We start from the raw sequence: 14,461 nt of genomic DNA on the forward strand, positions 1-14,461 counted from the left end.
AAGTCTAAGAAATAAATTTGTGTTTATAAGTTACCCAGTATATGGTATTTTTGTTATAGCAGCCTGAAGAGACTAAGACATAAGAGTTTGAAGTTGTGTCCTAAAACAAAAAAATCAATACTCTTTGAAGTAATTTAACAGAATCCAGAGATCCTATCATTCATAATGTGTGGGATACAAATGGAAATTACTAGGCATATTTAAGAGACAGGAAAATGTGACCCATACTTAAAAGAAAAGGCATTCAATGGAGATTAACACAGATGACCCAGGTGTTCATATTAATATACAAGGAGTTTAAAGTAGGAATTAGCAATATGCAGTATATAAAGGAACATAAACTCTTTTTTTTAAAAGATTTTATTTATTTATTTGACAGACAGAGATCACAAGTAGGCAGAGAAGAAGGCAGAGGAGGAAGCAGTTTCCCTGCTGAGCAGAGAGCCCAATGCAGGACTCGATCCCAGGACCCTGGGATCATGACCTGAGCTGAAGGCAGAGGCTGAACCCACTAAAATGTTCAACATTTGTGAAATTGTAATTGTAATATCAAAAAGAAAAGTAAAAAATTGGGCAAAAAATTTAAGGACTCAATGGCCAAAAATATCCTAAGTTTGGTGAAAGTTTAAGTTCATAGAGTCAAGAAGTTTAGTAAACTCCCATCAGCATAAATACGGGCATATAATAGTCAAATAAAATCTTGAAAACAAACAGAAACAATGACACACTACAAGCAGCTTAGCATCAATTTGAATATTGCTGACTTCTCATAAGAAACAATGAAAATCAGAAGAAAATGGTTCATTTTTAGAATGCTGAGAGAAAAAAAACGATCAACCCAGAATTTTATATGCACCGTACATGTTAAGGAATTAGGACAAAATAAAGACATTTCATAATAAAACCAAAAGAATCTTCTGCCAACAACTTTCACTGAAAGGTGAGAGGAATGAGATCAAGTAGGAATAAAGAACAATGTAAATAGTAAACATATGAGTGAATGTAAGAGACTATTTTTTTCTTATTTCTTTAAAATACACATAGTTATTTAAAAAATCATAAAATTCTGTCGTGGAGCTTATAACATAGGTAAATGTAATATACATAAGAGCTAAAACATAAAAAAGCAGAGAGGTGGCAAATGGACCTGGGTAATTACAAGAGTCTTATGTTTTACATCTTTTGGTATATACATGTAAACTGAAAATTTAAGGATGTCTGTTGTAATTCCTAGAACAGCCACTACAACTAGAAAGCCTATAGATGAAATGGTATTGTTTATTTATTCAAAACATGGTGGAAAAGGAAGAACAGAGGATGAATAATCAGATGGTACAGACAGAAAGCAAATAAAACATAGCAGACTTAAATCCAACCACAGCAATACAGTTGACCCTTGAACAACTTGGGTTTGAACTATGTGAGTCCCCTTATATGTAGATTTTTTATAGCACTATACTATAAATGTATTTCCTATTCCTTATGATTTCCTTAATAATATGTTCTTTACTCTAGCTTACTTTATTGTAAGAATTCAGCATAAAATAAATATACAAAATCTGTGTTAATTGAATGTTTATCATTAAGGCTTCTGGTCAATAGGAGGCTATTAGTAGTTAAGTTTTGGGGCATCAGAAGTTATGCATAAATTTTTTACCATGAAGGGGTCGGTGCCCCTAACCCTTGCATTGTTCAAGTGTCAGCTGGTAATTATATTAAATGTTAAAGGGCTAAACATTCAAAGTAAAAAGTCAGGAATTGGTGGGGGGGTGGAATTTTAATTTAGTAGCAAGAAGAAAATCAGAGAAATCTTAGACTGGCAACTTTACTTCTGATTATATAGATTGTTGAATTCTACATTGATTTACCCATGAGACTGTGTAGGTACTCATGTTTTTTGAATGGTTTGGGTGTCCTTCCTTTCTAGCAGGGATATATAATCTCTAGAAAATGTCCTTAAATTCAAATTTGAAGAAACAGAGGTTAGGGTCTGAGTGCTTCCTCTCCCAGAGGGCTGTGGGATTCTATTGCAAATTTCTTCCTAGTGTCCAGCATTGCATACAATAAGATTTAATTTGCCTATTTGACTTGCATATAAACAACTCAGAGGGCCACCCATGAGACCTTTTACAGGACAAAGATTAGACTCCCCAGATTAAGAAAAAAATTATACTATGATTATTATAATTCCCTGGATAACTGCCTTTCTTTTAGTAAGGCTGAAAACTCTGTCTTATTCCTTATTTCCCCAGAAAATTAAGCCAGTGACTGGCACAACCATGGGCATTAAATAAATGACACAATATGATTCCTAGGTCCTAGAAGTAATTTAAGACTGCTTCTTAAATACATTTACCTGTATATTATTTATTAACTTTTAAAACTACTTTTATTAATGAATAATTTTATATAATAAAAAGTTCCCATTTAAAAAATATAGTTTGGGGACGCCTGGGTGGCTCAGTGGGTTAAAGCCTCTGCCTTTGGCTCAAGTCATGGTCCCAGGGTTCTGGGATCAAGCCCCACATCAGGCTCTCTGCTGAGCAGAGAGCTTGCTTCCCTTCCTCTCTGCCTGCCTCTCTGCTTAATTGTGATCTCTGTCAAATAAATAAATAAAATCTTTAAAAAAAAAGTATAGTTTGATGAGCTAAATGTATACACACATGCAACCATCAACACAATCAAGACATTTGTATATGGGGAACATGCTAGAGATTATATCAATAAGGAAAGCCTAAAACTCTTCAGCATAAAGAATTGGTTCCCTTATTTTCATTTTTTTCCTCTCTTACAAGATCGATGTTTCAAATTCTAGGCAGTACTATATGTAGCAAACCCTAAAGATTCCACCAAAACCTATTAGAAATGATAAATGAATTCAGTAAAGTCGTAAGATATAAAATCAACATACAGAAATCTGCCGCATTCCTACACAATAATAATGAAGCAGCAGAAAGTAAAATAAAAGGGGTGCATGGATGGCTCAGTCAGTTATGCATCTGACTCTTCATCTTCTTTTTTTTTTTTTTAAAGATTTTATTTATTTCAGAGAGTGAGTAAGAGAGAACATGAGTGGGGGAGGAGCAGATTCCCCACTAAGCACAGAGCCCAGTGTGTGGCTTGATGTGGGGCTTGATGCAGAGCTCAATCCCTGTACTTCGGAATCAGGACCTGAACCAAAGGCCGATGCTTAACTGAACGAGCCACCGAGTCCCCACATCTAACTCTTGATCTCAGCTCAGGTCTTGATCTCAGGGTTGTGAGTTTAAGCCTTATGTTGGGCTCCATGCTGGGCATAGAGCCTACTTGAAAAAAAAATAAAAAAGTGAAGTTAAGAAAACAATACCACTTATAATTGCTCCCAAAACAATAAAATATCTAGGAATAAACTTAATGAAAGGGGTAAAAAAAACCTATACTCTGAAAAGTATAAAACATTGATGACAATACAAAGAATGGAAGAACATTCTATGCTCACGGATTGGAAGAACAAATATTGTTAAAATGTCTATATTACCCAAATCAATCTACAGATTTAATACAATCCTTATCAAAATACCAACAACATTTTTTACAGAACTAGAGCAAACAATCCTAAAATTTGTATGGAACCACAAAAGACCTTGAAGAGCCAAAGCAATTTTGAGAAAGAAAAACAAGGCTGGAGGTACCACAATTCCAGATTTCAAGTTATATTACAAAGCAGTAGTAATTAAAACAGTATAAAAATAAATACATAGATCAGCAGACTAGAATAGAGAGCCCAGAAATAAATCCATAATCACATGATCAGTTACTCTTCAATAAAGGGGGAATGAATATACAATGGGAAAAAAAGTCTCTTCAACAAATGGTCTTGGGAAAACTGGTCACCCAATTGCGAAAGGATGAAACTGGACCACTTTCACCATTCACAAAAATAAATATGGATTAAAGACCTAAATGTGAGACTGGTGACCATAAAAATCCTTGAAGAGAACACAGGCAGTAATCTCTCCGACATCACCTATAGAAACATTTTTCTAAACATGTCTCCTGAGGCAAGGAAAGCAAAAGCAAAAATAAACTATTGGGACTTCATCAAAATAGAAAACTTCTGGACAGCAAAGGAAACAATCAATAACACTAAGAGGCAACTTTTGGAATGGGATATTTGAAATGAAATATCCAGTAAAGGGTTGGTATCCAAAATATGTAAAGAATTGATACAACTCAACACCCAGAAAATAATCCAATTAAAAAATGGGCAGAAGACATGAACAGACATTTCTCCAAAGAAGACATACAGATGGCCAACAGAACATAAAAAGAAGTTCATCACTTACCATCAGGAAAATGCAAATCAAAACTACAAGGAGGTATCACCCCACACCTGTCAGAGTGGCTAAAATAAAAAAAAAAAAATACTAAGTGTTGGTTAAGGATGTGGAGAAAAAAAAAAGATTCTTGCACTGTTAGTGGAAATACAAACTGGTGTAGCCACTGTGAAAAACAGTAGGGAGATTCCTCAAGAACTTAAAAATATAACTACCCTATGATTCAGGAATTGTGCTACTGGGTTATTTACCCCCAAAATACAAAAGCATTACTTCAAAGGGATACATGTACTCCTATGTTTACTGCAGCATTATTTACAATACCCAAACTATGAAAGCAGCACAAATGTCCACTGATAGATGAATGAATACAGAAGATATGTACATATATGCACATACATATGTATGCATGGATGTGCACACATACATATATGCACATGTATATATACATATATGTATGTATATATATATTCACACCATGGACTATTATTCAGTCATAAAAAAAGAAGAAACCTTGCAGTGGATAGAGCTAGACAGTATAATGCTATGTAAAATAAGCCAGAGAAAGACAAACATCATCAATCATCTATGGAATTTAACAAACAAAGCAAACGAGTGGGGAGAGTAAAATGAAGGAACAGGCTGTTATCTACAGAGGACAAACTGATGGTTACCAGAGGGGGAGATGGGTGAGGGTGGGGATGGGAGAATTAGGGGATAAGGATTAAAGAGTACACTTATCAGGATGAGAAAAAATAAAATGAAATGAAAAAAAAAATTCTCTTAATCAAAAACAAAAACACACCAAGAGGCAGGCCTAACAACAGCATCTTCTGAGAGCCCCAAAGCTGGAGAATTTCAAAGCAGATTAGCTGTGTTATGGTCAGTGGGTTTAAAAAAAAAAAAAAAGATGGAAAAAAAAGACAAATTCTAAGTAGATCCTTGGCAACAAAGGAATTCAAGAAATCTGGCCCTGATTTCACACAGTTAACAGAAGTTTGCCAATTATTTAATGTGCGTGTAGCACTGTGGTCGCTATAGAGATCTATGAGTGAGACAGTACTTGTTTTCCAAGAGGTCACAATCTCCTTGGGATTAAGGTGATACAAAAATAATCATAAACCAAGTGTACGTGTCACAGAGAGACACATGGGGAATACTAATTGAGGTTTCAATTTTTTAAGAGACCAGCCATGTCTTTAAAACATACTTGGTGTTTACTAAAATAATCTAGTGTGGTAATCTCTGGAAGTCAAAGATTAGAATGAAGGAACCACACCTTTCTTATTTTTGTTGTTTTCTAAAGAAGTTAGAAAACTTGCGAAGGGAAGTCTATGACTTGCTTACATTCCAGACTCAGTCTCTTAGTCAGGAACCACAGTTTTCCACTAACAGTGGCTTCTGGAATGTGAGAATGACGGAAGAGTAAGTAGCTAAGGTCCAAAGTTGAGGTGGCCTTCCTTCCCTGAGAATGTAGAAATCACACCAGGACAACCAAAAAAGAGAGTGGAGTGGGTTTGGCAATGGACTTTAGGGACTGACCAGAATTAGAAAGTTAAGATGATAATTCTGGGCTCAAAAACAAAAGTGGTACTCAGATCCATCCTCACTGATTGGGGAGAAAGGAGTTCTCTTCCTAGAGTTGAAATGAAGTGTCCTCCTCCTTGCTAACCCCATGGGAAACTGTTCTGCACGCAGCTGGAACCGGAAGTCTATGTAGACATGTATGCCCTGTATAAACGAGACCAAAAATTCCCTTGGTGACTGATTATGCTCAGCTTCCAGTCTTCTGCAGGAAACTGGATTGGATGACCCCAGCTTTTAGCTGTGGCAACTTCGGGGTGGGAGAGCCCTGTTGTGTCTGGCAGAGGTCACAGACAGGATCTTGAAGGGAAGTGTGAGGACTGGGGGCAGCTAGGAGGGGAGTCAGAGTAGGACCCAAAAGACAATCCATCGATGTGATTGACTTTGATCTGGTCGACAGTCCTTTGTAAAGGAGCCAGTTGGTTTTCTGGAAATAGGGAGAAGAGGTGTTCTGGGTTCTGGTCCTAGTCCGTGGGAATGAATCAGGGGCGACGGAATAAATGGTCGCTTATTATCCAGTAGTGAGCCTCCTGAGTCCTCCCCAGCTACTCCTCCTTGGGCTACCATCTCTCTTGGCAAGACACTGGGTGTTGGTGCAGAAACGCAGGATCTGGTTGGAGGACGCTCCCTGCCCCCAGCCAATCTTCCCCACCTCCCCCCACTCCTCCCACCTCACTAGCCCAAAATAGTTGCCAGGGGCCAGTCAACATCTGGCCAGGTTAGAACCGGCTCAGGAACTCACCTTTGCGACCTCGTTTTTGCATTTGGACTCCTGAGGGGGTGCACCCACGCCAATGAGAATCTTACAGATTCTAACTCCTATGCTTTTGGTGGTATGGGGAGAGGGACTTCCTCTGACTCAGTGTATAAACAATGATTCCTGAAGAGGTGCGCCCAGGTTACACAGCCTGCAGGCGGTGCCCGCGGACCAGAGGGCACGGTCGCGGCCCCGACGCGGTGCGGGGCTGAGGGCAGCCGGCTCACTTCTGAGGCTGCTGGTGACCAGGGTACCTCAAAACCACACCGAATCTCGTAGCTTCGGGCGCCCAGGACGCGCAAAGTACGCTTCGGGGGCGGTCCTGCCTGACCCCGGAAGAGAAAGTTGTTTTGGGGAAGGGGAGCGAGGAGCCGAGAGCGAGTTAAGTAACTAAAAATCAAAGTTGTTCTGCTCCCCTCACGCCATCTCTCCTCTGCTTCATCTTTATCTCAAGCTCCATTGGAGTCAGCCTTCCTCGGAGGGCTGAGCGCTCCTCGAGTCCCAGCCTGAGTAGGGGTATATACCGTGCACCCAGCCCACAGGTTTAGACCCTCTCGGGCTCTGGGTCTCCAGGAAAACCCGGAGCGGAGCATCCCCCGGGCCGGGAAACGCCCTCGCGCGCGCCCACTGGCGCGCATGCTCAGTCGCGCGGCAGCCGCGAGTAGGAAGCTCCGCGAGGCAGTAGCGGCCGCGGCGGCGCGACTGGAGGGTGGGAGGAGACGCGCCCGCTGGCGGGCGGGGGCGCTGGGACGCGGCTGGGGCTCCCGCCCGAGGTTCCTGGGAGTGTTTGGGACCGCGAACCCCGGCGCGAGGAGCTAGCGAGCACGGGAGCCAACGAGTGCGGAGTGGACAGCGGGCGGAGCGGAGCCGCGGGACGGAGCGGGCTCAGAGCCCGAGTCTCCGCGACTCGGCTCGGGACCCGGCGGCGGGGGCGGCGATGTTCCACTGCATCCCCCTGTGGCGGTGCAACCGTCATGTGGAGACCATCGACAGGCGCCACTGCTCGCTGGTCTATGTCCCCGAGGAGATCTACCGCTACGCCCGCAGCCTGGAGGAGCTGCTGCTGGACGCCAACCAGCTCCGCGAGCTGCCAGAGGTGAGTGTCCGGCCTCACCTGCGCGCAGTCTTCGGGAGAACACCGACGAGCCTGGCCAGCCCTCTCCCCCTCTTTCCCTCTCCTCCCCACTCTACCCTCCTCCCACCTCCAGATCCGGGCCGCAGGTCCCACAGAACCACCACTACCTATATTCACCTGCTTCTTCCTCCCTTACTTCTCCCCAGCCCCACCGTCTGCATTAAAAGTTCCTTGTCGTTTTGTACAAAGTGAGCGACTTGCTGTTTTCCCAGTAGTCACTGGAGCTTGTGCGACTAGGGAAACGTTCTGGTCTGGTAAGTAGTTTAGATATACGTCAAAGTACTAACCGCTGGTCCCGATACCCGAGCAGGTGAGGAGCCAGGTGGCTCCTGCTGTTCCCGGGTGAAAGGACAGAGCGTGGCATCCACTCCCTGGGCAGTTTTCCCTGCGCTGCATTCCCCGATCACTGGATCACTGGCCAGGGAGCGCTTACCCGTTGGCTCCGACAGGTCCGGTGGAGGTGGGCAGCCCTCAGGAGAGTCGCACTATCTCGGCATCTTCCGAGGAATGTGCCCTGGGCCTTATCGCTGGTGGGCAGTGCTTGAAAGTGCTGTAGTTTGGCTGGCCGGTCTTGGCTCCGGGACCGGTCGAGAATTGGGGGTGGGTAGGAGGAGATCGGGTAGGAGGAGAGCTATGCCTTGGGAGCTGTGGGCAGGTGCCCGCTGCTGGGCCCCTGCCTGCGTGGACCTGTTGCGTGGAAGGGAGCCGCTGTGAATGTCAGCAGAGGCTGTGCCTGACGGGCCAGTCTTGCAGCCGCCTCTCCCGAAGCGGGTACCTTCAGCCTGCTGACTTACGTCCTTGCAGTGATGCGTTACCTCTTCGGAGTTGTTTACGTAAATCAATCAGTCGGCTGAGGCCGAACTTGTTAAGGGACAGATGCTGATTGAGCTTTAATGGAGGGTCTGCGACTGCGAACTTTTAACCTTCGAACTTGCGCCGGGAATTTAACTTGAGTAAAGCTCCGAAGAGGAAGGTATCGCAAATCCAAGGGTGTGCAGGAAGTCGGCGTGCAGTAATCCAAAGGTGTGCAGGAAGTAGGGAGACTAGACTGCTGGGAGTCAGGGGGAGGACCCGAGGCCTGGAGTTGGAACACAGATATCTTTCTTGTCCTTTAGTGATCATGAGGCCGAGGCACTGTCACAGAAACACTCGCTAGTCAAATGATCTGGCTTGTTAAAATGACCTGATACCTTCTTCGGCCCTGCCAGAGTGTTTTAAAAAAGGAGAACAATGTGCTTTTTCTTAATATTTCAAGTATTATTCTTGGATTAACTTTTCCTTGGTTCATGTGGAATTGGATGGTTTGCTCTTTGTAATCATGCAGATTATCCTCACTAGGATCTTTGCAAAGCGCCCCCCCCCCCCCCCCCACGCTTTATTTAGCTTAGAAGCTGAAAAGCCATCCAGTTCCCTCGGGCATTTATTATTTTGCAGGCATTTCCAAAAACATGGCTTTGTCTGGCCTTTAACTTCCTTAAATTTGACTTGAAAGTCATAAGCTCACTTGCTGCCTTAAGTTGTAAATAAGTTTTAGGCATTCCTATTGCCAGAGATACAGACTATATTATTTAATACTTTTCAGTGTGTCAGAATGAAGTTATTAAAAGATTGAGTGAAAAGCTATTTAACTAGAAATGTTTTGGTGTTCCTTGTGGTATTTTTGTTTGTTTGTTTGTTTTAGTAGAATTGGAAGATTTCCTTTGACTGGGTTGGCTTTTCACTCTCTTCTGCAAAGTTTGTGGGTTTTCCTGTAATGTTGGGGAATTCAGCTTCGTAAGGGGAAATTATGGGTTTTGAAAGTGTTAGGTATCCTTACTGATCCTAACTGGAAACTTCTCAGAAGCTCAAAATAGTCTTATAGCACTCTATAGATACAGCAAATAAACATGCTTTTCAGAGACTAAAGGTGGTCTTGCTTATGGGTAATTACTGCTCTTAGAGCTCTGAAATTAGTTTTATGGTTTCTAGGTTGTTGAAAACCTGTTTCTTCATGACTTATTGTGTCTGGGTGCCTGGATTTGTATAAACCAGACAGGAACAACCACCTTGAAAGCTCAGATGTTTCATTCAAAGGTACAGTCTGTCCTTGGGCTGTTATTTCACCTCTAAGATCTGTAGTGCTCATTAGCACTGCTTGCTGCTGTCCCTGCCCTCTCCTCCAACCCCTTTCTCTTTACCTGCCCCATCACCAGGGGGCCTCTTTTTGCTGACAGACCCACAAGGTCCTTGTGGTGGTCATGCTGGCTATCTGTTCTTTTCCCTGTAATTTATTTGGAAGCACAGACAAGGGGGAAGACTGCACCCCCTACTCCAACAGCAAAGATACCCACACTATCCAGGCTTCAGAATGATGAAAAGGTTTGTAACCTCTGACTTGATCCGACTTCCTTGTTTTGCAAATTGAAACTCAGACCTGAAGTGACTTTTTCAAGGCTGTCCAGCTGGATAGTTGTCATTCCCCTCTCCACGCCCCCCCCCCCCCCCCCCCCGTTTTACACCTTTGGACACCTAGGAGGAACCTGGCATATTCAGTTTCTCACATCCATTAAAACCTCAGTTATTTGACCCCTCCTGTTTTTCTTACATCATTAAGCCTGGCCTCTGCCAAACAGTTATTGACCTTTCATCATTTGTCGTTGGTGGGAATATAGAGATTAAAGAAGGTATGATTCTTAGGAGTTAGTCACAGCTTTGTGGGGAGACAGATGTGGTGAGTGTGGAGTGGAGGGGGCATCGCAGTTCGCTTGATGGTTACTTACCTAACCTAACCTTTTGCTGAATCTGCATCCCCATCCTCAACAGACTGACTACCTTGTGATAGCCTCTCAGTGCTGCTCTTCTGCAGGGAGGGCTTGGGAGATTAGCCTGACCCCAGATAGGTGATGGTCAGGATGGATGTTCCCATCCATCATCTCCTTCCCACTTCCTCCCAGCTAGATATCTGTGGCATGTGTGTTAACAGAGACAGTCTCTAAACTCCTTGAGATGCTAGTGTGTTTTTGCTCATCCTTAGGAGTGAGCACAGAGCCTGCCTGGCACCCAGTACGTCCTGCTCAGTAAACAGCTTTTATCTGTTGAATGAATTTAGACAAGTCAGATACAAATCTTCCTCCTTTGGTTCTTTCTTTTCCCTTGAGCATATCACTGCTCTGACATCTATCCTTTTCTAATATAGTCTGAGAACATTCAAGTTGGGAGTGATTTTTTTCCAGGGCTGTCTAGCTGGTTAAACACACAATCTCTGGCTGCTTCAAGCTGGAAAGCACTCCAGAAGTTAAAGGTCATGGATGTGGCGGAGCTGATTTGTCTTCTACAAGGTCCTCCTCCTCCGCCCCACTGTGTACCTCCTCAGTGTTTCTGACACCATCAGTTTTCCCTTCAAGGTGCATGGATTGTTGAATACCTTGGCATATGTGTGTTTTACTGTGCTCTCTCTGACTCCAATACAGAGCCTTGTCTAATGGGCAGCAAATATTTTGAATGAATGCTGTTGAGCCCAGGCAGCTTATAAAACTGAGCTTCATCTTGTTACCTGCTCTTTTTTTTTTTTTTTTTAAAGATTTTATTTATTTATTTGACAGAGAGAGATCACAAGTAGGCGCAGAGACAGGCAGAGAGGGGGGAAGCAGGCTCCCCGCTGAGCAGAGAGCCCATTGTGGGGCTCGATCCCAGGACCCTGAGATCATGACCTGAGCCAAAGGCAGAGGCTTAACCCACTGAGCCACCCAGGTGCCTCTGTTACCTGCTCTTAATTAGAGTTCAGTTGGCCTTTTGTTGATGGCCAGATGACATTATCTCAAATATCTACTCCCTCCCATTATTCTTCCTCATATCCTGCTTAATTTTTTCCCCAGCCCTTAGAGCACTATTACTACCTAACTCTAGACTATATGCTTGCTTAGTTGTTCTTTGTCTCCCCAACGAGAACGTCAGCTCCATGAGGACAGGGATGTTTTTGTTCATGGCTGAACCTTGGACAGAATCGGGTATATAGTGGGCACTCACATGCTTGTTGCATGGATGAGTCTTCCCATGTGATGTCATGGGTAGTCTCCCCCTATTTCTCAGCCATTGTGTTCCCTTCCCTATAGTCTCACAGCTCCTGTACACGCATCTATTGAAAATAGTCATGGCATAAAGTCATTCTGAATTCAGTAGTCTTGTCTTACCAGTCTTCTCCATTTCTTCTATGCCAGGCACATTTGTCTTCTGTTTTTGAAATAATTTTTATACATTGTAAACATAATTTCTCACTATGACTTCAACATCTCCAACTGTGATCTCCAAGTGGAATAAGTCCCCTTTGTCTTAAATTTACCATGTTTCAATTTAGGTCTGTCTCCTGCAGTTCAATTTCTGATGGGTGGGACAGCCATTCTTCCTAGCCAACAAGTCTGTGGACCAAGGCTCTTTGGGCTTGTCTTGAAGGAGCAGAGACCAGGGGTGCTAGAATAAGATAGCTTAAATGCTGCTCCATCACTTGGACTCTTTCTTCAGGACTAGGTTTCCTCACTTACCATTTTAGTACCTGCTTTTTTAGGGTTATTCTGGGGACTAAAGAGAATGCATTCAGAGCACTTAACAGTCAAATATAAGATGTCTGTCTTTGTAGATACTATGGCAAGACCCTTTTTTAAAAAATAAAACAATGTGGGGCGCCTGGGTGGCTCAGTGGGTTAAAGCCTCTGCCTTCAGCTCGGGTCATGATCTTAGGGTCCTGGGATCGAGCCCCGCATCGGGCTCTCTGCTCAGCAGGGAGCTTGCTTCCTCCTCTCTCTCTGCCTGCCTCTCTGCCTACTTGTGATCTCTCTCTCTGTCATATAAATAAATAAAAAATATTAAAAAAAAAAAACAAAAAAAACAATGTTTCTTAACCTGGAATTGGAAAACATTTTCCTGGGAGTTTGTAAATGATTTTTTTTTTTTTAAACCAGAATTAAAACTTTAATGTTCTCTTCAAAGATAATTTAAAAAAAATCATAGATTCCATATGTCTAGATTAAGTCACAAATGAGTAGAGCCATAAGGTCTTTAGTAGTGTCATAATCTGTGTTTGATTGAGCACTCCCTTAATTGTTTCTAGCCATAGGGGGAAAAGAACAGACGTGGGCTTATTGTAGAAATCATGTGCTTGTGTCAGGTGATCGCTGGAAGTTCCATGAACAAAGGTTTCATGGCTGTTTGTTAGAGAGGAGTGATGGGTAGCTGAAGGGGTCACAGAGCCCATGGTGGTGCAGGCTGACATGAACCTGCTCCGAGGTATTGCTGTACTGTTGTACGCAGCCATGTGAGGACTGCAGAATTGCATCATTGTCATCTGTCATGTTAGATTAATGTTGAGTTCTTTCTGGTTGGTTTTTGTCAGATTTTTACCTTGATTCACCTTCTAGTTTTGTTAGAGCTAAAGCATAGGGAGGACATACCTAGTTTTAAGTTTAGACATACTTAAATAACATTATCATAAACATAACTTAAGTCAAAGCTTAAGAAGAAGGGAGCCCAAGAGAGGGCTTCCCCCTAAAAGTGATGATCCACACATTTGTCAAGATAAGAAAGCTGTTTTCATTTCTCAGACACCTTGTTATACAGTTTAGTTCTTAATTGTTTGTGATTCTCTCTCTCTCTTTTTGTAAATAAAAGATTTTATTTATTTGACAGAACGAGCACGCAGGCAGGAGAGCACAAGCAGGGGGTAGGGCAGAGGGAGTGGGAGAGGGAGAAGTGGACTCCCTGCTGAGCAGGAAGCCTGGGGTGGGGGGGTGCTCTATCCCAGGATCCTGCGATTATAACCTGAACTGAAGGCAGACCCTTAAGCGCTTAACAGACTTGAGCCATCCAGGAGCCCAATTGTTTGTGATTCTCTTCTGTGTTTGTTTAACTCGTTTAACTCCCCTTCTACCTCTCGCCTGCCTGCCCTCAATTCACCCCCGCCCCCTTTTGTAGGTAAGGACACTGAGACCTAGAGAAGTTGTAATTTGCCTTGGGTAAGTGGAGGGTAGAATTTTTCTGATTAAGAGACATTGAGTGAGTACCTGGTACCTATTAAGTAGAATAACATCAGTTACTGAGATTTCACTGAGCTCCAGACATTAGCTACGTAAGTTATTTCTCTTAAATTGAGTAACAACACACTTTAGCCATTATAATTTCAGGTTTTTTGCAAAGTTGTTTTTTTTTTTTTTTTTTTTTTTTCCAGTTTTTTTTTGCAAAGGCAGGAATTGAGACTTATTTAAGAAAATTATTTAAGAATCTTGTTTGGGGAAGTTGGTCAAGGTCAGGTCTGGAGCTGACATTGGACTCCCAACTCTGTGAGCATTTACCATCTGGGAGCCCACCTGGGAGCAAGGAGGCCTGGCACTGTGTGTCGAAGCTTAGGAGTGAGCCTGTACGGAAAGCTCTTGGCAACCTCGAGGAGTCTCACACTCTCTGAGGAGCTGAACGAAGGCTTTAGAGGTGGTGACATCCACGCTAGACTGGAAGGAAGAAAAAAGCCCGTCAGCTGTTGAGAAACCCCAGTCCTTTCCAGATGGCTAGAATGGGTGACACCTGAGTGGAAAGGAGTGGCTGGAGAGGAGCCTGGGGCCAGATCATGACAGGCTCTTGACAGTTTTGCGAAGGAGGTGTACCCTGTCCTGTAGGTAGAGGAGGCCCATGGTCAGTGTGTAAGCA

General features: G+C 43.2%; 1 protein-coding gene and 1 long non-coding RNA gene across 3 annotated transcripts in view; one reads left to right on the forward strand and one right to left on the reverse strand.

Annotated features, from left to right (window-relative positions):
* LOC131834112 (uncharacterized) overlaps window positions 1-8,815 on the reverse strand; it is an 81,031-nt gene extending 72,216 nt beyond the window's left edge. The window contains exons 1-2 of one of the 2 annotated variants that reach the window (XR_009354754.1): window positions 8,226-8,815; window positions 4,326-4,384 (exon numbers count right to left, since the gene is read on the reverse strand). This is a non-coding gene — a long non-coding RNA (uncharacterized LOC131834112). Of the gene's footprint in view, window positions 1-4,325; window positions 4,385-6,642; window positions 7,249-8,225 lie in introns of those variants that run through there. The other variant, XR_009354755.1, reaches the window with a different exon arrangement.
* LRRC1 (leucine rich repeat containing 1) overlaps window positions 7,301-14,461 on the forward strand; it is a 129,877-nt gene continuing 122,716 nt past the window's right edge. The window contains exon 1 of the mRNA XM_059178279.1: window positions 7,301-7,753. Coding sequence (XP_059034262.1) covers window positions 7,595-7,753 — 159 coding nt within the window. The 5' untranslated portion in view covers window positions 7,301-7,594. The remainder of the gene's footprint in view (window positions 7,754-14,461) is intronic.

This window comes from Mustela lutreola, chromosome 6, assembly GCF_030435805.1.
Source record: "Mustela lutreola isolate mMusLut2 chromosome 6, mMusLut2.pri, whole genome shotgun sequence".
NCBI lineage: Eukaryota > Metazoa > Chordata > Mammalia > Carnivora > Mustelidae > Mustela > Mustela lutreola.